At 47.5% G+C, this 24,481-nt stretch overlaps 1 protein-coding gene across 4 annotated transcripts in view; it reads right to left on the reverse strand.

Annotated features, from left to right (window-relative positions):
- Positions 1 to 13,823: 13,823 nt before the first annotated feature.
- gypc (glycophorin C (Gerbich blood group)) overlaps positions 13,824 to 24,481 on the reverse strand; it is a 110,494-nt gene continuing 99,836 nt past the window's right edge. For 3 of the 4 annotated variants that reach the window (XM_078403313.1, XM_078403312.1, XM_078403315.1), the window contains one exon: positions 18,570 to 21,213. In XM_078403313.1, coding sequence (XP_078259439.1) covers positions 21,017 to 21,213 — 197 coding nt within the window. In that variant the 3' untranslated portion in view covers positions 18,570 to 21,016. Of the gene's footprint in view, positions 14,630 to 18,569; positions 21,214 to 24,481 lie in introns of those variants that run through there. The other variant, XM_078403316.1, reaches the window with a different exon arrangement.

The raw sequence follows: 24,481 nt of genomic DNA on the forward strand, positions 1-24,481 counted from the left end.
ATTGGACACGCTAGAGGCAGGAAATATGTTCCCCAATGTTGGGGGGAATCCCGAACCAGGGGCCACAGTTTAAGAATAATAAAGGGGTAGGCCATTTAGAACGGCGACGAGGAGAAACTTTTTCAGTCAGAGAGTTGTGAAGCTGTAGAATTCTCCGCCTCAGAAGGCAGTGGAGGCCAATTCTCTGAATGCATTCAAGAGAGAGCTAGATAGAGCTCTTAAGGATAGCGGAGTCAGGGGGTATGGGGAGAGGGCAGGAACGGGGTACTGATTGAGAATGATCAGCAATGATCACATTGAATGGCGGTGCTGGTTCGTAGGGCCAAATGGCCTCCTCCTGCACCTATTGTCTATTGTCTATTGAAGGAGGGTCCCTGCCCAAAACATCACTACATTCCTTTTCACCGGAGATGCTGCCTGTCCCGCTGAGTTACTCCAGCATTTTGTGTCTATCTTTGGTTTAAACCAGCATCTGCAGTTCCTTCCTACACAAAAAAAAACCTAACTTGTTTCAATTCCTGTTCTGATGAAGGTTTTACAATTCTGGAAAATTAACTGTATTTCGCTTTCCAAAGAAGCTGCCTAACCTGCTGAGTGCTTCCAGCAATTTTCATTGGCATTTACAATAAGCACACTAGTCTGTTATTATTATCTTACCACTTACTTGTGTTATGTGCCTTATTCCCCACATAATTGCAGAGATCACAGTTCTTCATTGACTGAGTACTTTGCAACATCTTGCGGCTGTGGATGGTGTACAAATGAGTCTACTCTCATCTCAATCACCATCTCCTAACAACACTGTACATTTTTTGCCTCATGAAACATAAAAAATCAAGCCATATTGTATCGTGGTTGGTATAAAAAATCCTTGTAAAATAAGACTTTCTTTTATCACTGTAGTAATATTATCCTGAAGGGAACAGGACCCATTGATTTAATGCCTCTGTTTAGTTTAGTTTAGTTTAGAGATACAGTGCGGAAACAGGCCCTTCGGCCCACCGAGCCCATGCCGACCAGCGACAGACAATAGACAATAGGTGCAAGAGTAGGCCATTCGGCCCTTCGAGCCAGCACCGCCATTCAATGTGATCATGGCTGATCATTCTCAATCAGTACCTCGTTCCTGCCTTCTCCCCATACCCCCTGACTCCGCTATCCTTAAGAGCTCTATCTAGCTCTCTCTTGAATGCATTCAGAGAATCGGCCTCCACTGCCTTCTGAGGCAGAGAATTCCACAGATTCACAACTCTCTGACTGAAAAAGTTTTTCCTCATCCCGCCACACTAGTCAAGTCAAGTCAAGTCAATTTTATTTGTGTAGCACATTTTTTAAAAACCCACGTTGACCAAAGTGCTGTACATCAGTTCAGGAACTAACAGTTCAGGTCAGGTACACACTAACACCATACCACACACACTGGGGACAATTTACAATTATACCAAAGCCAAATAACCTACAAACCTGTACGTCACGGGGAGAACGTACAAACTCCATACAGACGAGCATTTGTGGTCTGGATGGAGCTGGGGTTTCTGGTGCTGTAAGGCAGCAACTCTACCACTGCGCCACCATGCTGCCGCTGTTCTATCCTTTCTGGAGGATTTGCAGATTGTGTTCATTCCTTTCTGGAGGATTTGCAGGGAGGACATCAACGCAACATTGTTTATGTTTTTTGTTGTTGTTTTAAAAAATATATATTTAAATTTTAACAAAACACATACATGTTACAACTCATAGTACCCAATGATACCTACATTATAAATTCAATTATACATGTATTGTTCTGAGAGGAAGAAGAAAGAAAGAAAGAAAGAAAGAAAGAAAGAAAGAAAGAAAGAAAGAAAGAAAGAAAGAAAGAAGGAAACCTGGAGTCAAGAAGGAAACACTTCCGGCTAATTTCTTATTAATTTCTTATTAAGGGCATCAAAACAATCCTGAATTTATATATTTCCAATTCTTAATCCTAGTTTTAAAATGAATGGGTTCCAAACTTTCAAAAAGAAATCATATTTATCTCTCAGATTATAAGTAGCTTTTTCTAATGGGATACAACTACGCATTTCTGCGTACCATCTTTCAATTCTTATTTCATTGTGATCTTTCCAAGTGACCGCTACACATTTTTTTGCTATTGCTATTGCTATTTTGAGAAATCTTTCCTGATATTTATCTAAAATTAACCTTGGTAATATTCCTTTAGTATCTCCCAATAAAAACAACCTTGAATCCAATGGTATGGTCTTATTCATCAAATGTTCCAAAAATGTTTTTAGGTCTTTACAAAAAGGAGTGACCTTTGGACATGCCCATGTGGAGTGTAAAAAAGTACCCACATCTTGGTTGCATCTAAAACAAATTTCAGATAAATTTGGTTTTAAATTGTTTCATTTTTTCGGAGTTAAATATAATTGACGTAAAAAATTATATTGTACTAATCTATATCTCACATTGATAGTACTTTTCATACTGTCTAAACACAATCTTTCCCAACTTGGTTCATTAATGCTAATATTCAGATCTGTTTCCCATTGTTTATGTTGTGCACAAATCAGCTGTCTCTTTCAACGTCTGCAGTAAGATGCTGCAGATGTTCTACCCATCGGTGGTGGCCAGTGCCATCTTCCTCGCTGCAGTGCGCCGGGGCAGCAGGGCGAAGGCCGCGTACGCCAACGGGATCAACAAACTCATCGGGAAGGCTGGCTCCGTCCTGGGGGGGGGGGGGGGGCGGAGTTGGATTGGTGGGAGGTGCGTTCTTGGAGGGGAGGATGCTCCTCAAACTGCAATACAGCTCACCCCCTCCACGACGCACCGGTCAACCTGAGGAGCACCTTCAGCAACAGACTGGTCCCCCCACCGAGATGCAGCACAGAACGTCACAGGAAATCCTTCTTCCCTGTTGTTATCAGACTGTGCAACTCCTCCCCCTTCTGTCGTGGGGTAGACTGAGACTGACTCCCCTCCCCCATCTTTGCACATTCCTCATCCTAGACTATTCCATACGGTAATTTAATTTCATGTTTGTGCAATATAACATAGACCGATCAGCCAAAACATTATGACCAGCCACCTGCCTAATATGCTCCGTGTATGATCCTCCGTGTGCCTTATCCACCGAGGCATGGACTCTACAAGGCCCCTGAATGTGTCCTGTGGTATCTGGCACCAAAACATTAGCAGCAGATCCTTCACATCCTGTATTTATTCACAAAATGCTGGAGTAACTCAGCAGGTCAGGCAGCATCTCAGGAGAGAAAGAATGGGCGACGTTTCTGGTTGAGACCCTTTCATCAGACTGATGTCAGGGGAGACGGGACAAAGGAAGGATATAGGTGGAGACAGGAAGATAGAGGGAGATCTGGGAAGGGAGAGGGGACGAGAGGGACAGAGGAACTATCTAAAGTTGGAGAAGTCGATGTTCATACCGCTGGGCTGCAAGCTGCCCAAGCGAAATATGAGGTGCTGTTCCACCAATTTCCGGTGGGACGCTCAACACCTTCAATCTGATCTCCCGGTGGTTGAGCACTTCAACTCCCCCTCCCATTCCCAGTCTGACCTTTCGGTCCTGGGCCTCCTCCAGTGCCATAGTGAGTCCCACCGGAAATTGGAGGAACAGCACCTCATATTTCGCTTGGGCAGCTTGCAGCCCAGCGGTATGAACATTGACTTCTCCAACTTTAGATAGTTCCTCTGTCCCTGTCTTGCCCTCCCCCTTCCCAGTTCTCCCTCTATCTTCCTGACTCCACCTATATTCTTCCTTTGTCCCGCCCCCCTGACATCAGTCTGAAGAAGGGTCTCGACCTGAAACGTCGCCCATTCCTTCTCTCCTGAGATGCTGCCTGACCTGCTGAGTTACTCCAGCATTTTGTGAATAAATACCTTCAATTTGTACCAGCATCTGCAGTTATTTTCCTACACTGTAAGTTGTGAGGTGGAGCCGCCGTGGATCGGACTTGTCGATCCAGCACACCCGACAGATGCTCAATCGGATTGAGATCTGGAGAATATGGAGGCCAGGGCAACACCATGAACACTTCAACATGTTCCTCAAACCATTCCCGCACAATGTGTGCAGTGTGGCAGGGCGCATTATCCTGCTGAAAGAGGCCACTGCCATCAGGGAATGCCAGTGCCATGAAGGGGGGTACCTGGTCTGCAACGATGTTTAGGTAGGTGACACGTGTCACATTGAGGTCCACATGAATGGCCAGACCCAGGGTTTCCCAGCAGAACATTGCCCAGAGCGTCACACTCCCTCCACCGGCTTGTCATCTTCCCACAGTGCATCCTGGTGCCATCACTGCCCTCGTGCATCGATGAGCCTTGGGCGCCCAACACCCTGTCGCCAGTTTGTGGTTTGTCCCTCCTCGGACCACTGTCGGTAGGTACTCACCACTGCTGACCGGGAGCACCCCACAAGCCTTGCCGTTTCAGAGATGCTCTGACCCAGTCGTCTGGCCATAACAATTTGGCCCTTGTCAAAGTCACTCCTGCCCATTTCTCCTGCATCCAACACATCAACTTCAAGAACTGACTGTTCACTTGCTGCCTAATATATCCCACCCCTTGACTGGTGCCATTGTAACAAGATAATCAATGTTATTCACTTCGCCTGTCAGTGGTCATAATGTTTTGGCTCATTATGTATTATGTATTATGTATAATGTATTATGTATAATGTTTTGGCTCATAATGTGCTGTGCAATAACTGGTCACTTAATTATTATTGCCATTCATTATTATTATTCATTATTACTATAATGCATATGACACTTTCAATGCTTAATAACTATATCTTTTGACTGGTGCCTGACACAATTTCCCTCAGGGATAAATAAAGCTGTATTGTATTGTGTCGTAATCAGTGGCATTTAGCCAGCAGAACCTGTTTATCACGTTCATCCACACTATTACCATCTCTCAATTCATTTCGAAAAAAAAACAAAAACTAAGTATTTATTCAGAAACATTTGTCTTTATTCAGAACATTTTATATGGATACATCACATATCATAGGAACTAATATTCGGCCCATCATATCTGTGCTACCGTCCAATTAGACCCATCCAAACACTCTTTCCCCACACCCTCATATTTTCAAGTTTAAATGCTTTAAAAAAGTTTAATGAACACACTTGTTGCCACACTTTCAGACATGGCTTCAGGTTCACGGTATCTCACTGTTTCAAAAACAATTCCACCCGTTAAGACAGGCACATGGATACGACAGGTTTGGAGGGACATGGGCCAAGAGCAGGCAGGTGGGACTAGTGTGAAGCAGAGACATGTTGGCCTGTGTGGGAAAGTTGGGTCGAAGGGCCTGCTTCCTACACTGTATCACTCCATGACTCTACGACATTATACCCCTGGTATGGTCACAAAGGAATCTTAAAGGTTGTGCCCTTAAACCTGGGGACCAACTTTCCCACCAGTGCCATCGAGTCATACGGTGTGGAAACAGGCCCTTCGGCCCAACCTTCCCTCACCGACCAACATATCCCATCTACACTAGTCCCACCTGCCTGCATTTGGTCCATATCCCTCTGAGATCATCCAACTCTGCACCTGTCCAAATATTTTTTTAACATCGTCATATTATCTGCCTCAACTACCTCCTCCGGCAGCTCGTTCCATACATACATACATGTATAAAATTGTATAAAAACGTTGCCGCTCTGGTTCCTATTCAATCTTTCCCCCCCATCACACACCTTAAACCTATTATCCTCTGATTCCTGACTCCCCCACACTGGGTAAAGGACACTATGCATTTACCCTAACTGTTCCCTTTATGATTTTGTACACGTCTATAAGATTACCCCTCATCCTCCAGCACTCCAAGGAATAAAGTCTTTGCCGGTTCAACCTATTCCTACAGCTCAGACCTCGACTACAGGCAACATCCTCGTAAATTTGCACCCTTTCCAGCTTAACAACATCAGTGTGTAAAACGTTGTTCCCACTCATTTTGAACCCTCTCTAATTTAGTTTAGATCCATTGATATTGAATGTCTTTCTTGACAGACAAAATATCAATCAGGACATCTTTGATATGAGTTCATAAGTTATTTGAGCAGAAATAGGCCATTCGGCCCCTCAAGTCTAATCCGTCATGAAATGATGGCTGATCTATCTTTCCCTCGCAACCCCATTCTCCTGCCTTCTCTCCATAACCCCTGGCACCCGTACTAATCAAGAATGTATCTATCTCTGCCTTAAAAATATCCTTTGACTTGGCCCCCACAGCCTTCTGTTGCAGCGAATTCCACAGATTCACCGCCCTCTGACTGAAGAAATTCCTCCTCATCTCTTTCCTAAGGGAACTTGCTTTTATTCTGCGGCTCTGGTCACTGGTCCTAGGCTGTCTCACTGGTGGAAACTCCACATCCGCACTAGCCAGGCCTCTTTCACTATTTGCTAAGTATTTAATGAGCCCCCCCCCACCCCCTCATCCTTCTAAACTCCAGGTCCAATGTTGTCAAACTCTCATCATAGAGTCATAGAGTGATACAGTGTGGAAACAGGCCCTTCGGCCCAACTCGCCCGCACCGGCCAACAATGTCCCAGCTACCCTAGTCCCACTTGCCTGCGCTTGGTCCATAACCCTCCAAACCTGTCCTATCCATGTACCTGTCCAACGGTTTCTTAAACGATGGAATAGACCCAGCCTAAACTACCTCCTTTGGCAGCATTGTTCCATACACCCACCACCCTCTGTGTGAAAACGTTACCCCTCGGATTCCTATTAAATCTTTTCCCCTTCACCTTGAACCTATGTTTTCTGGTCCTCGATTCCACTACTCTGGGTAAAAGACCCTGTGCATCTACCCGATCTATTCCTCTCATGATTTTATAAACCTCTATAAGATCTCCCCTCATCCTCCTGCACGCCATGGAATAGAGACCCAGCCTACTCAACCTCTCCCGATAGCTCATATGCTAACCTGATCATTTCTGGGATCATTTCTTCTTTACAACAGTGCTAGACGTGTTTTGGGCTAAAAGGGAGGCCTTCTTCCAACAGTGCACACTCCTTCACGATTATCTAGGGGACCTATGTTCTTCAAACTTTGAAGAGCTTTGGCATGTCATCAGATACTCTGACCAAGACCTACGGATATGCTGTAGAGAGTATCTGTTGCGTCATTGCCTGCTACAGCAATTGGAATTCTGCAGTTGTACAGGGCCCTAATGAGACCGCACCTGAGGTACTGTGTGCAGTTTTGGTCTCCAAATTTGAGGAAGGATATTCTTGCTATTGAGGGCGTGCAGCGTAGGTTTACTAGGTTAATTCCCGGAATGGCGCGACTGTCATATGTTGAAAGACTGGAGCGACTGGCTTGTATACACTGGAATTTAGAAGGATGAGAGGGGATCTTATCGAAACATATAAGATTATTAAGGGGTTGGACACGTTAGAGGAAGGAAACATGTTCCCAATGTTGGGGGAGTCCAGAACCAGGGGCCACAGTTTAAGAATAAGGGGTAGGCCATTTAGAACAGAGATGAGGAAAAACCTTTTCAGTCAGAGAGTTGTAAATCTGTGGAATTCACTGTCTCAGAAGGCAGTGGAGGCCAAGTCTCTGAATGCATTCAAGAGAGAACTAGATAGAGCTATTAAGGATAGCAGAGTCAGGGGGTATGGGGAGAAGGCAGGAACGGGGTACTGATCGAGAATGATCAGCCGTGATCACATTGAATGGTGGTGCTGGCTTGAAGGGCCTAATGGCCGACTCCTGCACCTATTGTCTATTGTCTATTGCAATGTGCAGGAATGAAGGTTTGGTATTAGACTCTGCCTGGTCCATCACTGGCACAGACTTGCCCATCACTGAAGGCATCTGCATGAGGCGTGACTCGTGTAAAGGGCGGCATCTACCAATGAGGTCCCCCACCATCCTCTCCTCACCTCACTGCTGGGCAGGAGGTACAGGAGCCTGAAGTCCAACACCACCAGGTTCAGGAACTGCCACTTTCCTACAAGTTGTGTCACGGCTGCCCGCCTCTTTTCCGGGGTTACGACCGCGCCCGGGTGGCGTTAGCGCCGTCCACGGGCACCCTGGGGGATTTCCGGGACTGCTGGGCACCGCGGGGGGGTTGAATGCATCCTGGATAATGATTGCAACGTAGTTGTACAGTAGTTCCTTTAGTGTATTTGTTTGTCTCGTACTACGGTGGCGGGTTGTTTTGTTTTATCGTATTGTAAATATTATTTTTAATAATTGAATACATTTTTTGATATCATTTAAAAAATTTGTTGAGCACTGTAGCAGAACACTGGGTCATCAGCTGCTCTGCCACTGAGTTACAACGACACAGCAGACACTGTCTGTTCTTTCTTGGTGTTTGAGATGCTGTTGAAGTAGTGTGTGCAGGATGACCTCAGTTGTCCCATTTGTAGATGGTGCACACGGCAGCCATACTGTGGTAGTAGAGGTGGGGGGGGGGGGGGGGGGAGTTAATGTTAAGGGTAGCTGATATGGTACCAATCGTGTTGGCTGCTTTGTGCTGGATGGACACAGAGCGCTGTGGTAACTCAACGGGTCAGGCAGCATCTCTGGAGGACATGGACGGGCGTCGAGACCCTTCGTCAGACCATATCTTTGGTCAGAGTGGGGTGAATCTGTGGAATCCTTTGCCACAGAAGGCTGTGGAGGCCAATTGAAGGGATATGTTTAAGGCAGAGATAGATAGATTCCTGATTAGTACGGGTGTCAGGGGTTACGGGAAGACGTCGGGAGAATGGGGTTAGGAGGGAGAGATAGATCAGCCATGATTGAATGGCGGAGTAGACTTGATGGGCCGAATGGCCTAATTCTACTCTTATCACCTACGACCTTATGACAAAGGACTACCTGAGTGGAAGGGTCAGAAGGCCGCGGCCTGTAGAGGGAGCCACCAAGCTGGTCCCTGCTCGTCCCTCGAGCAGGACAGAGGGAGCCGGCGTCTAGGGTTGCCAACTGTCCCGTATATTGTATATTGTGCTAAATTGGTTTGTCCCATACGGGACCGCTCTTGTCCCGTATTGGGCCCAGGGGCGCTGTAGGCCTGGACGCTGTAGGCCCGGGCGCTGTAGACCTGGGCACAGTAGGTCCGGGGGGTGCTGTAGGCCCGGGCGCTGTATGCCTGGAGACTGTAGGACCGGGGGCCGCTGTAGGCCCAGACAATGTAGCCCCGGTAGCCCGGGCGCCGCCTAACAGAGGTTGTGTAGCAACCCACGTGGGGCGCGGGGGGGTGACGTCACCTTTTGTCCCTTATCTGGGAGTGAGGAAGTTGGCAACCCTACCGGCGACGGCGGACATGAGGGGCAAGGGCCGCTCTGCTTCAGACTGAAGAAGGGTCTCGACCCGAAACGTCGCCCGTTCCTTCTCTCCCGAGATGCTGCCTGAACCCGCTGAGTTGCTCCAGCATTTTGTGTCTACCTCAGAGATGAAATGTAGTCGGCAAGACTGTTCGGAGAAATGGGAAGGGGGATGGAAGGTGAGAGGAGGGAAAGCAAGGGTTACTTGAAGTTAGAGAAGTCAATGTTCATACAGAATTTCACTGTGCGTCTGTACATATGATAATGACCCCTTATTATCATATAATGACCATCGCCCTTTGACATGATTGTGGACTTGATTTCTAATGGTGTTCTGCACTGACTTCTCTTTGTAGTGTTTCCTTTCACTGTCATGCAAACTTTGTGCCATTTATATTTTTGCATGTCTGAGTCTATGTGCTCATGGTGCTGCCGTTAGCAAGATTATCATTGTTTCTGTACTCCACGATCCTTTTGCATACGATAATAAGCCCGACCTAATAATGTAGATTTTCATATTCTATCCTCCAGAGTGGTAGAGTCTTCCAACATATGAGCCAAAACATTATGACCACTGACAGGTGAAGTGAATAACATTGATTATCTTGTTACAATGGCACCTGTCAAGGGGTGGGATATATTAGGCAGCAAGTGAACAAGTCAGTTCTTGAAGTTGATGTGTTGGATGCAGGAGAAATGGGCAGGAGTATAGACCTGAGCAACTTTGACTAGGGCCAAATTGTTATGGACTGACGACTGGGTCAGAGCATCTCTGAAACGGCAAGGCTTGTGGGGTGCTCCCGGTCAGCAGTGGTGAGTACCGACCGACAGTGGTCCGAGGAGGGACAAACCACAAACCGGCGACAGACAGGGTGATGGGCGCCCAAGGCTCATCGATGCGCGAGGGCAACGAAGGCGATCCCGTCTGGTCCGAACCGACAGAAGGTCTACTGTGGCACAAGTCACAGAAAACTTTAATGGTGGTCACGGGAGGAATGTGTCACAATACACAGTGCATCGCACCCTGCTGCGTATTAGGCTGCGTAGCCACAGAGTGCCCATGATGACATAATGTTTTGGCTCATCAGTGAAAGTCCATAAGTCACAGGAGCAGAATGAGACCATTCGGCCCAACAAAACTATTTTGCCATGCATTCATGGCTGATCTGTCTCTCTCTCTCTCTCTCACAACCCCATTCTCCTGCCGTCTCCCGCTAACCACTGACACCAGCACTAATCAAGAACCGGTCAATCTCCCCTTGAAGAGTGTCTTGGCCTCCAGAGTGGTCTGTATTATAGATGAAGGTTTGAGCCGCCCAACGTTAGTTATCATTGCATTAAATACGTTGAGAATACCCAGAGAAATCCTGCAAAGACAAAAATGACTTATAGGCGAGAACAAAACAAAATAATGCCCTTATCACGGGCAACCAAATGAAGATACATTTTCTCAAACAGTAGATGGTATTTCGTGGTGCAGCATGAAAATGTCCCCCTTCTCGCAGATTAGTCTTGGCCATTTATAACCGTGGAGTTTACGACGAGTTTCAATCTCAAGGTGTTGGAATAAGCTTCCATGACAAGCCTGGGGTTTGTCCGAACTTACTTTAAACTTGTCCTTCATAAGTTTCATTCCATATTGGTCCCGGAAAATTAGCAGTTCACAACGTCAAATTATTTCCTTCCAGCATCTGCAGCTCCTCGTGTGTCCAGTGTGTTTCCTTTGGTCAAAGGTAGGCACGAGAGGCTGGAGTCGCTCAGCGGGCCAGGCAGCATCCCTGGAGAGGAGGAGTTCTTCCCTACACATTGTTTCCTTCGTTCCATTGGTCCTCTGTTCCGTACGAGTGCAGATGGTTTGTGTCAACTCCATCGACTCCCACTGTAATCTTTGTCCTCTGTAGGGCGGCATGGTGGCGCAGCGGTAGAGTTGCAGCCTTGCAGCGCTAAAGACCCCGGTTCGATCCTGACTGCGGGTGCTGTCTGCGTGGAGTTTGCACGTTCTCCCTTATGACCGCGTGGGGTTTCTCCGAGATCTTCGGTTTCCTCCCAATCTTCAAAGGCGAACAGGCTTGGTATAAATGTAAATTGTCCCTCGAGTGTGTAGGATAGTGTTGATGTGCTGGGGATCGCTGGTCGATACGGACTCGGTGGGCCGAAGGGCCTGCTTCTGTGCTGTACCGCGAAACTAAACGAAACTGATCCATTAACCTCGTCAAACCAATCTCTACATTCAAATGAGGAATCAGATGAAAGATCGCAGGCTGGTAACATTCTCTCCTCAGATGCTGGTCCTCACCCGAAACGTCACCTACCTACCTACCTGTTTTCTCCAAAGACTCTGCCTGACCCGCTGAGTTACTCCAGCACTTTGTGTCTTTTTTTTGTTGTTGCACATAACATTTATTTAATAAAAATCACCCTTTGCCACAAAACCAGAAATTGCTAGAAATACACAGCAAGCCGGCTAGCTTTCGTGGAGAGAGAAACGGAGATAGTTTTTTCAAATTCAGAGACCAGTCTTCACAACTGGAAAAGTGAGAAAGCAAGTGTGAGAGGGAGTATAAGAAAATGACTGCAGATGCTGGTACAAATCGATTTATTCACAAAATGCTGGAGTAACTCAGCAGGTCAGGCAGCATCTCGGGAGAGAAGGAATGGGTGACGTTTCGGGTCGAGACGTCACCCATTCCTTCTCTCCCGAGATGCTGCCTGACCTGCTGAGTTACTCCAGCACAGTGTGAGAGGGAGGCAGCTTGAGGAAACATCAGGAATGTTTGTGATAGTAGAAAGGCCCAGATTGTTCTGGTGCCGTTAACTTTGGTGCCAATAGATAGTGGGAAAAGGAACCAAAAAAAATGCTGAATGTGTGAAATGTGGAACTCAACAGTTCTACAATTTTTTTAATTTTAGTCTTTGAGATGCAGATTGGAAACAGGTCCTTCGGCCCACTGGATCCATGCCAACTACAATCACCCATACACTAGTTCTATCCTCGACACTAGGAACTGTTTTGCAGAAGCCAATTAACCTACAAAACTTTGGAGTGTGGCAGGAAACCAGAGCACCCGGAGAAAACGCATGTGGTCCCAGGGAGAACGAACAAATTCTGTACAGACAGCACCCGTGGTCAGGATCGAACCTGGGTCTCTGGTGCTGCAAAGCAGCAACTCTACAGCATTTCTCTGCGGCTAAGTTTCAACTCCTTGACTCTCTCCACAATTGATGCCTAACTTACTGAGTGCTTCCAGAATTTTTGTTGTTTTTCTCCTTTCAGATTTCAAACATACGCATATTTTTGTTTCAATTTCAAGTTTTTGACTGACTTCCAGTCTCAAGAGCCAGGGAGAGTGTTCCAGATATTCGTTTAGTTTAGAGATACAGCGCGGAAACAGGCCCTTCGGCCCATCGAGTCCGCACCGGCCAGCGATCCCCTCACACTAACACTGTCCTATACACACTCGGGACAATTTACACAGACACCTTAATTATTAAGGTGTATGTGTAACAGACTATTAACCTACATACCTGCACATCTTTGGAGTGTGGGAGGAAACCGAAGATCTCAGCGAAATCCCACACGGTCACGGGGAGAACGTACAAAGTCCGTACAGACAGCACCCATAGTCGGGATCGAACCCGGCGCTGCAAGAGCTGTAAGGCAGAAACTGTACCGCTGCGCCACTGTGCCGCTATTAGAACAGGCACAATGTCCCAAATTGGACCCCTTTTTCATTGCTACATTCTGTGATTAAGAGGAAGGAGTCCGCTGAACAGGAGACGTCATGTTGCAGTTATACAAGACGCTGGTGAGGCCACATTTGGAGCATTATGTTCAGTTTTGGTCACCATGTTACAATAAAGATGTTGTCAAGCTGGAAAGCGTGTAGCGAAGATTCACAAGGATGTTACAGGACCCGAGGGCCTGAGCTAAAGGGAGAAGTTGTGCAGACTAGGACTCTCATCCTTGGAGCACAAGAGGATGAGGAGTGAGTATAAGAAAATAACTGCAGATGCTGGTACAAATCGATTTATTCACAAAATACTGGAGTAACTCAGCAGGTCAGGCAGCATCTCAGGCAGCATCACCCATTCCTTCTCTCCCGAGATGCTGCCTGACCTGCTGAGTTACTCCAGTATTTTGTGAATAAAAGGATGAGGAGTGATCTTGCTGAGATCCCAAAAAATTCTTCCACTGGCTCAGATAGTAAAAACATTTGAGGAATGCTGGTTTAAGATGCACACTGGAAAACATTTAAGCAAAGTTGCCTTTGGAGAAAATTAAAGTGCTCCATCTATAGACTAAAACTCTCGTTCGTTTGTTTGTTTGTTTGTTTGTTTGTTTGTTTGTTTGTTCCTTAACTACAGCCAAAACGGTGCATGATAGCATGACAATTTTAGGCCCACCTGACTCACCGTCATCCCTTTGATGCTAATGGAAGCAGTTTCATTGAAATTGGTTATATATTTTTAAGTTATTCACATTTTAAAGTTTAAATCTATCTCCTAGGGAGGGGGGGGGGGAGGGGGAGGGAGGGAGGGGGAGGAGGGAGGATAAGGGGCTGAAGGGGGATGGAGTGGGGGGAACGGGGGAGGGAAAGGGGGCGAGGGGAGGGGTAGAGAGGGGAGGGAGGAGGGGGGAGGAGAGGGTGCCGCACCAATGCAGGAGAGGTTTAGGCCCAACGGGTCCACTTGGTCTAATAACAACTATATGCGTAAAGAGCATCAAAGATTGGCACAAAAAACTGGAGTAACTCAGTGGGTCAGACAGCATCTCTGGAGAAAAGGAATAGGTGATGTTAAAAGCATCTCCTGCAGTCTCCTTGGTCTCAAGCCAATTGTATTCATGTGCAGGAAGGAACTGCAGATGCTGGATTAAATCGAAGATAGACACAAAGTGCTGGAGTAACTCGGCAGGTCAGGCAGCATCTCTGGAGAGAAGGAATGGGTGACGTCTCGGGTCGAGACCCTTCTTCAGACAGTATTAAACTTGTACAGGATTGTATTAAAACTTGTTTCCACCGATCCTTGAACGTTGGTGGAAATGAATTCAGAATTTTGGCTTTCAATAAGCAAATGGTTTTGTGGGAGGAGCAGAAGAAAAAAAACATTTCTCGGGCTAATGGGGAAATGGAACGAACTGCATTGGTCTTGCAAAACGTTGCCGTGCCTGAATGACTTTCTTCCGTGAGGTAACAGTTCCTTCCACAGCCGCTCGGGCCAGTGCACACAATCGGTTTGATAGGCAATGACGCAAAATCTAGTCCTCGAGGAACAATGGGCAACATGGTTGTAATCCGAGAAACGACTTTCAGGCTTCTGTGTTTTCACCTGCAAGATAAATATTGAATGGTGATGAATTCCAATCAACGCAAGACGCAGAAGCACTCCCTATTTGTAGAGGAAATCAGACATTGGTTATTAAGGGTGTCGGGGGTTACGGGGAGAAGGCCGGAGAAATGGAGTCGAGAGACTAGGAGTTCCAGCCAGAATTAAAGGATGTTCCTTTAAGGAGGAGGAATTTCTTCAGTCAGAGGGTGGTGAATCTGGTGGAATTCTTTGCCGCACAAGAGGCCAAGTTGATGGATTTTTAAGGCAGAAGTAGAACGATTCTTGATTAGTACGGGTGTTCGGGGTTATGGGTCGAGTGCAGGAGAAAGGGGTGTATATGAGAGTGGGGAAGATTCCAACAAGGGGACATAACTTCAGAATTAAGGGACAAAAGTTTAGGGGTAACTTCTTTACTCAGAGGGTGGTGGCTGTGTGGAATGGGCTTCCGGTGGAAGTGGTGGAGGCAGGCTCGATTTTATTATTTAAGAGTAAATTGGATAGGTAAATGGATGGGAGGGGATTGGAGGGTTATGGTCTGAGAGCAGGTAGATGAGACTAGGTCAGAGAAAGTGGTCGGCGTGGACTGGTAGGGCCGAACGGGCCTGTTTCCGTGCTGTAATTGTTATATGGTTATATGGTTATATGTAAATTGGTAGATATGTAAATTGTCCCTGGTGTGCGTAAGGACGGTGTTGATGTGCGGGGACCACTGGTCGGTGCGGACTCTCAGCTAAAGTGAAACGAAACAATTAATCTTCATCAGAAGGGCTGCAGCTGTTAGCTGGCACATTGGTTGAGACGAAGGGGAAAAGATTTGAAACATTCACTGTTTTCTCCCCACAGATGCCTTCAAACATGTTGAGGGTTGACAAATGTAGTTTCATGCAATTATTGTGTGTGTGAAACTCTGCTTTACACTGGTGCCAAATTTCCAATCACACGCATATCCAACCCGACTCCATAATTCCATAACGTGATGAAATTTAAGAATGTAATGACGTGTCCAACCCACCCTCTCTAATAACCTATTCTTTGCAACGACTGATAATATAATAATATATTAAGAGTGGCTACACCCTCCCTGTGTAGAGTTGCTGCCTCTCAGCGCCAGAGACTCTGGTTCGATCCTGACTACGGGTGCTATCTGTACAGAGTTTGTACGTTCTCACCGTAACCTGTGTGGGCTTTCTCCGGGTGCCCCGGTTTCCTCCCACACTTTAAAGACGTACAGGTTTGTAGGCTGATTGGCTTTGTATAATTGTAAATTGTCTCTACTGTGTGTGGGGTTGAGTTAGGGGATTGCTGGTTGGTGCGGACTCGGTGGGCTGAAGGGCCTGTTTCCACGCTGCATCTCGAAACAAAACTAAACTTTACAAGGCGCTGGTCAGACCGCATTTGGAGTTACTCCAGCATTTTGTGTCTATCATCATATCATATCATATCATATATATACAGCCGGAAACAGGCCTTTTCGGCCCTCCAAGTCCGTGCCGCCCAGTGATCCCCGTACATTAACACTATCCTACACCCACTAGGGACAATTTTTACATTTACCCAGCCAATTAACCTACATACCTGTACGTCTTTGGAGTGTGGGAGGAAACCGAAGATCTCGGAGAAAACCCATGCAGGTCACGGGGAGAACGTACAAACTCCTTACAGTGCAGCACCCGTAGTCAGGATCGAACCTGAGTCTCCGGCGCTGCATTCGCTGTAAAGCAGCAACTCTACCGCTGCGCTACCGTGCCGTCTATCTTTGGTGTAAACCAGCATCTGCAGTTCCTTCCTCAACTAGGTATTTACTTTCAAACCAAGGAAGCGGGAACATGTGCAGGAAGGGACTGCAGATGCTGGTTTAAACTGAAGTTGACACAAGAAGCTGGAGTAACTCAGTGAGACAGGCAGCATCTCTGGAGAAAAGGAATAGGTGATGTTTTGGGTCGGTTTGTTCATTATCACATTGAATGTCAATTGGAAGATGTTTTTCTAATATTATAATGGCAACCATACTTGAAAGGTGAAGTGCTGAGATGACATTAGATGTTATTTTGAGAAATACGGTTCAAATGATCAGATCGTATCCAGATGGACTTAGAAGACATTTTATTGTCTGTAATCAATGGATTTCAGCGAGGTTTACACATGAAATATATTGCTTGTTCCATTATCGCAAATGCTTTCACCATAGCTTCCAACATCTTACAATGTTACCATTGTCCGTTCCAAGTGGCACGGTTGGTGGACCTGCCCTGTCACAGTTCCAGCGACCCGGGTTTGATCCTGACCTTTGGGTGCTGTTCAGGTAGGCCTCTGCATGTTCTTCTTGTGACTGCGGGTTTCCTCTGCCTGCTCCTGCCTTCTCCCACACCCCAGAGATGCTTAGGTTCATACACCACTGAACTGCCCCAAATGCTTTGGGCAGCACGGTGGCACAGCGGTAGAGTTGCTGCCTTACAGCGCCAGGGACCCGTGTTCGATCCCGACTATGGGTGCTGTCTGTACGGAGTTTGTACGTTCTCCCCGTGACTGCGTGGGTTTTCTCCGAGATCTTCGGTTTCCTCCCACACCCCAAAGACGTACAGGTTTGTTGGTTAATTGGCTTGGTATAAATGTAAATTGTCCCCAGTATTTGTTGGATAATGTTAGTGTGCGGGGGTCACTGATCGGTGCGGACTCGGTGGGCCGAAGGGGCTGTTTCCGCGCTGTATCTCTAAACTAAACCAAATGATAGAATCTGGTAGTTGATGGAAAGAGGAGGAGAATAGAAGATTGGATTAGTGTGAATGGGTGCTTGAAGGTCAAGGACATGCCTCCATGATGGATTGCTCCCATAGTAACTAGGTTCATACGCAATGGTTCCGGTGAAGGCCTATCCATCTTCAATACCACATCTATATACTAAAACTCTCGTTTGTTTGTTCCTGAACTACAGCCAAAACGGTACACGAGAGCATGACAATTATAGGCCCATCTTACTCACCGCTGTCCCTTTGGTGCTAATGGATGAAGTTTCATTGAAATCGGTGTTATATTTTTAAAGTTATTCTCATTTAAAATTTTAGATCTACCTCCTAGGTAGGGGGAAGGAGGGAGGATAAGGGGGGGGTTGAGGGGTATGGAGTGGGGGGAAGGGGGGAAGAGGAAGGGGGGAGGGGAAGGGGAGGGGAAGGGGGAGGGGAAGGGGGGAGGGGAAGGGGGGAGGGGGGAGAGAGGGGAGGGGGAGAGAGGGGGGAGGGGGAGAGAGGGGGAGGGGGAGAGAGGGGGGAGGGGACGGGGAGGGAGTGGGAGAGAGGGGGAGGGGGGAGGGGGAGGGGGAAAAAGAGGAGGAGAGAAAGGGGAGAAAGGGAGAAAGGGGGAAGGGGAGAAAGGGGAGGGGGAGAAAGGGGGAGAGAGGGGGAGGGGGTGGAGGGGATGGGGAGAGAAGGGGAGGGGGAAAGAGGGGAGGGGAGAGAGGGGGGAGGGGGAGTGAAGGGAAGGGGGAGAGAGGGGGGAGGGGGAGAGAGGGGGGAGGGAGAGAGAGGGGGAGGGGGAGAGAGGGGGAGGGGGAGAGAGGGGGGAGGGGGAGTGAAGGGGAGGGGGAGAGAGGGGGGAGGGGGACTAAGGGGGAGGGGAGAGAGGGGGAGGGGAGAGAGGGGGAGGGGGAGAGAGGGGGAGAGAGGGTGGAGGGGAGGGGGAGAGAAGGGGAGGGGGAGAGAGGGGGGAGGGGGAGTGAGGGGGAGGGGGAGAGAGGGGGGAGGGGGAGAGAGGGGGTAGGGGGAAGGGGGGGAGAGGGGGGAGGGGGAGTGAAGGGGAGGGGGAGAGAGGGGGAGGGGAGAGAGGGGGAGGGGGAGAGAGGGGGAGAGAGGGTGGAGGGGAGGGGAGAGAAGGGGAGGGGGAGAGAGGGGAGGGGGAGAGAGGGGGGAGGGGGAGGGGGAGTGAGGGGGAGGGGGAGAGAGGGGGAGGGGGAGAGAGGGGGTAGGGGGAAGGGGGGGAGAGGGGGGAGGGGGGGTAGAGGGTGCTGCACCAATGCAGGAGAGGTTTGGGCCCAACAGGTCCACTTTGTCTAGTGTATATTTAAATGTGCACCTACCAGTCCTTCCCTGCACAAGCTTACAAAAGGCAACCCACAAAATGGTTTCAAAACCAAATGTCCTTCCCGCTGCAGGCCAATGGGGCAACTTTGCTTCTAACGGCAAGCGATCGTCGATAATGAGATATTAATAAAATAATTCTAAAATCTCCACCCACAGGGTTATGTTTGGAGTTATTGGTCTTAAGCCAGTTGTTTTTTTTTTAGAGATACAGCGAGGAAACAGGCCACTCGGCCCACCGGGTCCGCACCGACCAGCGATCCCCACACATTAACACTATCCTACACACCCACCCAGGACAATTTACACCCACGCCAAGCCAATTAACCTACACAAACCTGTACGTCTTTGGAGTGTGGGAGGAAACCAAAGATCTCAGAGAAAACCCACGCCGGTCACGGGGAGAACGTACAAACTCCGTACAGGCGGCACCCGTAGTCGGGATCGAACCCGGGTCTCCGGCGCTGAAAGCGTTGTAAGGTAGCAACTCTACCGCTGCGCCACCGTGCCGCAGGCTCGTTCTTACTTGTTCTCAGGTGTTCCGCTTCCTACTCCCTTGCCATGGAAGTGTGAGGCAAAGAGCTTTAGCAGAAGGACACAAAGTGCTGGAGTAATCCAGTGAGTCACGGCATCATCTCCGGAGAGAAAGGATGGGTGACGCTTCGGGGCAGGGACCCCTCTTCTATCTTTAGCAGTTTATGTATGGGCTCATTTCTCCAGGTCAATTTGTTACACAACACCGGAGGATGCAAACACGTCTTTGGAAAATGGACCGAAGATTAGTCTGAGGTACAAAAATAACAATTAGTGTCCTGGAAAATCTGGGAGAAGAGAAAATAGCTTGATTTTGGTCGGATACTCAGCCACAAGATAGAACCTGGAGCCTTATCTAGAGTGGACATCCTTGGGGGGGAAAAAAATACACGTACACACACACACACAATCACAAAAATAAACTATCCTATTATCCAATATCCTTCATATGTTTGTTTATAATGCAAATAAACTTGCAGTAACAAAATGCTAATGGAAATGCATGACTTAACACTGATGCAGGATTAAAAAATATAAAGTAACTAAAATAGATCGCTTAATGTAACAGCACTTGTATAAATCAAGATATTTGCCAGAAGGACAGAAATATTCAGTGCATGCCATCCAGGGTCAGAAATAACCATGAGTACAGATTGGCTGCATGCCAGAAAACAAATGAAGACACAAGCCCTTATAGAAACGACAGATCTTAATGCAAATCATTGTTCAGTTTAGAGATGGAGAGCAGAAACAGGCCCTTCGGCCCACCCATTCCGGGCTGACCACCCATCCCCACGCACTAACACTATCTGTCACACACTAGGGACAATTTACAATTTTTCCGAAACCAATTAGCCCGCAATCCTGTACGTCTTTGAAGTGTGGGCAGAAAATCCACGCAGTGCCATGGGGAGAACGTACAAACTCAACTACGAGAACGCTGTAAGGCGGCAACTCTACCGCCGTGCCCACCTTAATTTATTTTTTAGACCATTTGAGGGGATAAGATTATATATATTTTTTTTAAAATCAATCAGCATCCCTCCTATCAAAGAATAGAGAAATAGTATCCAGTATCCAAACTGAAAGGATTAAACATGGCGCGAACCAGTTGAGGTTGGCAGCCCGGTCTTTTTGAACAAAAAACAACGATTACTAACGACAGACACAAAATGCTGAAGTAACTCAGCAGGTCAGGCAGCATCTCTGGAGAGAAGAAAGTTTCGGGTCGAGACTCTTCATCGGGCTCAGATGTAGTGTGACAAAGGGTCTTGACCCGAAACATCGCCTGTTCCTTTTCTCCAGAGATGCTGCCTGACCCGCTGAGTTACTCCAGCCTTTTGGCGTCCACCTTCGGCGCAAAGCAGCACCTGCAGTTCCTCCTTCTTGCACAATGATTACTCATGGTTTGGCTTATTGTGTCTTCATGAAGCAGGTTATTAAATGTAGAAGATTGATGTCAGTTTAATGTCTGATCACCTGCCTCTATATGGCACCCCCTGTGGCACTCATCTTTGGAAACTTAATATGGAAAACAATAGACATCTCACTTATTAATGTCCATTTTTCAAGAATGTATGTACTCATTTGCTTGTAAATAGAGCCCGGGTTATGACTTTTTTCTCCCCCCAGAGAGAGAGGCAAGAGTTAACAATGAGTAAACATTCTTTTCTTCAAACCCCCCCCCCACAAATCCTTCATTAAAGCCGTCATTAAAACACAGTTTAAACACAAATTAAAAAGTCCTGGTCGCGTTTTTTTCACGGGTCCGGAGTCCCCGCCATCAGATGAAGTATTCCTTCTTACTTTCATCCACAGAGTCTTGGAAATTGGGATCGTTCTTCAAGGCCACGTCAGCGTTCTCGGCAAACTCGGTGCCCTTGGCCTCGTTGGTGCGGTAGGAGCCCTTGTGCCTGTACAGGTAACGGATCATAACCACGAGGAGGCAGATGACCACAAAGACCACGGCGGCTATGACACCTGTGGGTAGAGAGGACAACCGGTTTAGTTTAGTTTAGAGTTTAGAGATACAATAGACAATAGGTGCAGGAGGAGGCCATTCGGCCCTTCGAGCCAGCACCGCCATTCAATGTGATCATGGCTGATCATTCTCAATCAGCACCCCGTTCCTGCCCTCTCCCCATACCCCCTGACTCCGCTATCCTTAAGAGCTCTATCCAGCTCTCTCTTGAATGCATTCAGAGAATTGGCCTCCACTGCCTTCCGAGGCAGAGAATTCCACAGATTCACAACTCTCTGACTGAAAAAGTTTTTTCCTCATCTCAGTTCTAAAACTGTGGCCCCTGGTTCTGGACTCCCCCAACATTGGGAACATGTTTCCTACCTCTAACGTGTCCAACCCCTTAATAATCTTATACGTTTTGATAAGATCCCCTCTCATCCTTCTAAATTCCAGTGTATACAAACCTAGTCGCTCCAGTCTTTGAACATATGATACAGCACGGAAACAGGCCGTTTCGGCCCACCGGGTCCGCGCCGCCAGCGATCCCCGCATATTAACACTATCCTACACCCACTGGGGGAGAATTTTTACATTTACCAAGCCAATTAACCTACAAACCTGTACGACTTTGGAGTGTGGGAGGAAACCAAAGATCTCGGAGAAAACCCACGCAGTAATGGGGAGAACGTACAAACTCCGTACAGGCAGCACCCTTAGTCGGTATGGAAACCGGGTCTCCGGCGCTGCATTCGCTGTAAGGCGGCAACTCTACCGCTGCGCCGCCATTAGAGCGGTCAAAACACGAACTGCAAGATCCCCTTGGGTGGCTCACCAAATTATCAGATCACACCGATTATGGCGGCACTGTGGCGCAGCGGTAGAGTTGCTGCCTCACAGCGCCAGGGATCTGGGTTCAATCCCGACTACAGGCGCTGTCTGTACGGAATCAGAAGTTGAATTGACCCTCAGTCTATCTTTGTATGGGAAAATAACTGCAGATGCTGGTTCAAACAGGTTGTGTGAGTGGGCGGATGCACGGCAGATGCAGTTTAATGTGGATAAGTGTGAGGTTATCCACTTTGGTGGTAAGAATAGGAAGGCAGAGTATTATCTGAATGGTGTCAAGCTAGAAACAGGCGATGTACAACGAGATCTGGGTGTCCTAGTGCATCAGTCACAGAAAGGAAGCATGCAGGTACAGCAGGCAGTGAAGAAACCCAATGGAATGTTGGCCTTCATAACAAGAGGATTGAGTATAGGAGCAAAGAGGTCCTTCTGCAGTTGTACAGGGCCCTAGTGAGACCGCACCTGGAATACTGTGTGCAGTTTTGATCTCCAAATTTGAGGAAGGATATTCTTGCTAGTGAGGGCGTGCAGCGTAGGTTTCAATATAGTCAATAGTCAATAGTCGTTTATTTGTTACATACACATAAATGTGTAGTAAAATGAAACATTACCCGCAGTTGAACAATAAGACCAATAAGATTAATCAATAAAAATGCAATAACACATACAATCACAACTAACACCAAACAAAAAGAAACATCCATCACAGTGAGTCTCCTCCAGTCCCTCCTCACTGTGATGGAAGGCCAGAATGTCTACTAGGTTAATTCCCGGAATGGCGGGACTATCATATGTTGAAAGACTGGAGCGACTAGGCTTGTATGCACTGAAATGTAGAAGGATGAGAGGAGATCTTATCGAAACGTATAAGATTATTAAGGGGTTGGACATGTTAGAGGCAGGAAACACGTTCCCAATGTTGGGGGAGTCCAGAACAAGGGGCCACAGTTTAAGAATAAGGGGTAGGCCATTTAGAACTGAGATGAGGAAAAACTTTTTCAGTCAGAGAGTTGTGAATCTGTGGAATTCTCTGCCTCAGGGGGTATGGGGAGAAGGCAGGAACGGGGTACTGATTGAGAATGATCAGCCATGATCACATTGAATGGCGGTGCTGGCTCGAAGGGCCGAATGGCCTCCTCCTGCACCTATTGTCTATTGTCTATTGTCTATAAATTGAAGGTAGACACAAAATGCTGGAGTAACTCAGCGGGTCAGGCAGCGTCTCAGGAGAGAAGGAATGGGTGACTTTTCGGGTCGAGACCCTTCTTCAGACTTCAATCTTTCAGAGATTTCAAAGATTCAGTCTATCTTCGATCAGACTTTACTGGCTCTACCTTGCACTAAACGTCATTCTCTTATCATGTATCGATGCACATGTACGATTGTAATCATGTATTGTCTTTCCGCTGAGTGGTTAACATGCAACAAAAGCTTTTGACCGTACCTCGTCACGTGTGACATTAAACTAAACAGAACTGAAGTTCTTACCGTGACCTGCGTGGGTTTTCTCCCACACTCCAAAGGCATGCAGGTCTGTAAATTGTCCCTATTGTGTAGGATAGTGTTAGAGTACAGGAATCGCTGGTCGGCGTAGGACTGGGAGGGCCAAAGGACGTCTTTTCACACTGCATCTCCTAAAGTTTAAAGTCTAACTGGATGTCTCCCTCAAAGATCAGACACATGTATGGTTGGAACGAAACGGTCCACCAAGATGCAGGAGATACAGTGCGGAAACAGGCCCTTCGGCCCACCGGGTCCGCGCCGCCCAGCGATCCCCGCACATTAACACTAACCTACACACACTAGGGACAATTTTTACATTTGCCCAGCCAATTAACCTACATACCTGTACGTCTTTGGAGTGTGGGAGGAAACCGAAGATCTCGGAGAAAACCCACGTAGATAACTCTACCGCTGCGCCACCGTGCCGCCCATTGAGGTGTATGAAATCATGAGGGGAATAGATTGGGGAGACGCACAGCATCCCTTGCCCAGAGCAGGGGAATCTATAGGGTTGCCAACTGTCCTGTATTAGCAGGGACATCCCATATTTTGGGCTAAATTGATTTGTCCCGTACGGGGCTGCCTTTGCACCGTATTTGGACCGGACACTGTAGGCCCGGACAGTGCAGTAGGAAAAAAACTGTCTACCTTCCGGACAGTGTAGGTCCGGAGGCCCTGGCGGGGCCTAACAGAAGTTGCGCAGTAACCCGCCTCCCGGCCGCCCTTGGTGGAGAGGGAGAACTCAACTGCTGCGCCACCGTGCCGCCGTGGGTGTAAAAAAAATCACAAAACCTATTGAAAACTTCTTGGAACAAGTTAAATCCTAAAAAAACCCTGATAATTCTCAACCTCAATCCCAGAATTTATAAGCTTAAAAGACAAAACCTTATATCACTAAAAGACCGACATATCTATCAGCGTATTCCATCATATCTA

The sequence above is a fragment of the Rhinoraja longicauda genome, chromosome 8 (assembly GCF_053455715.1).
Source record: "Rhinoraja longicauda isolate Sanriku21f chromosome 8, sRhiLon1.1, whole genome shotgun sequence".
Lineage (NCBI taxonomy): Eukaryota > Metazoa > Chordata > Chondrichthyes > Rajiformes > Arhynchobatidae > Rhinoraja > Rhinoraja longicauda.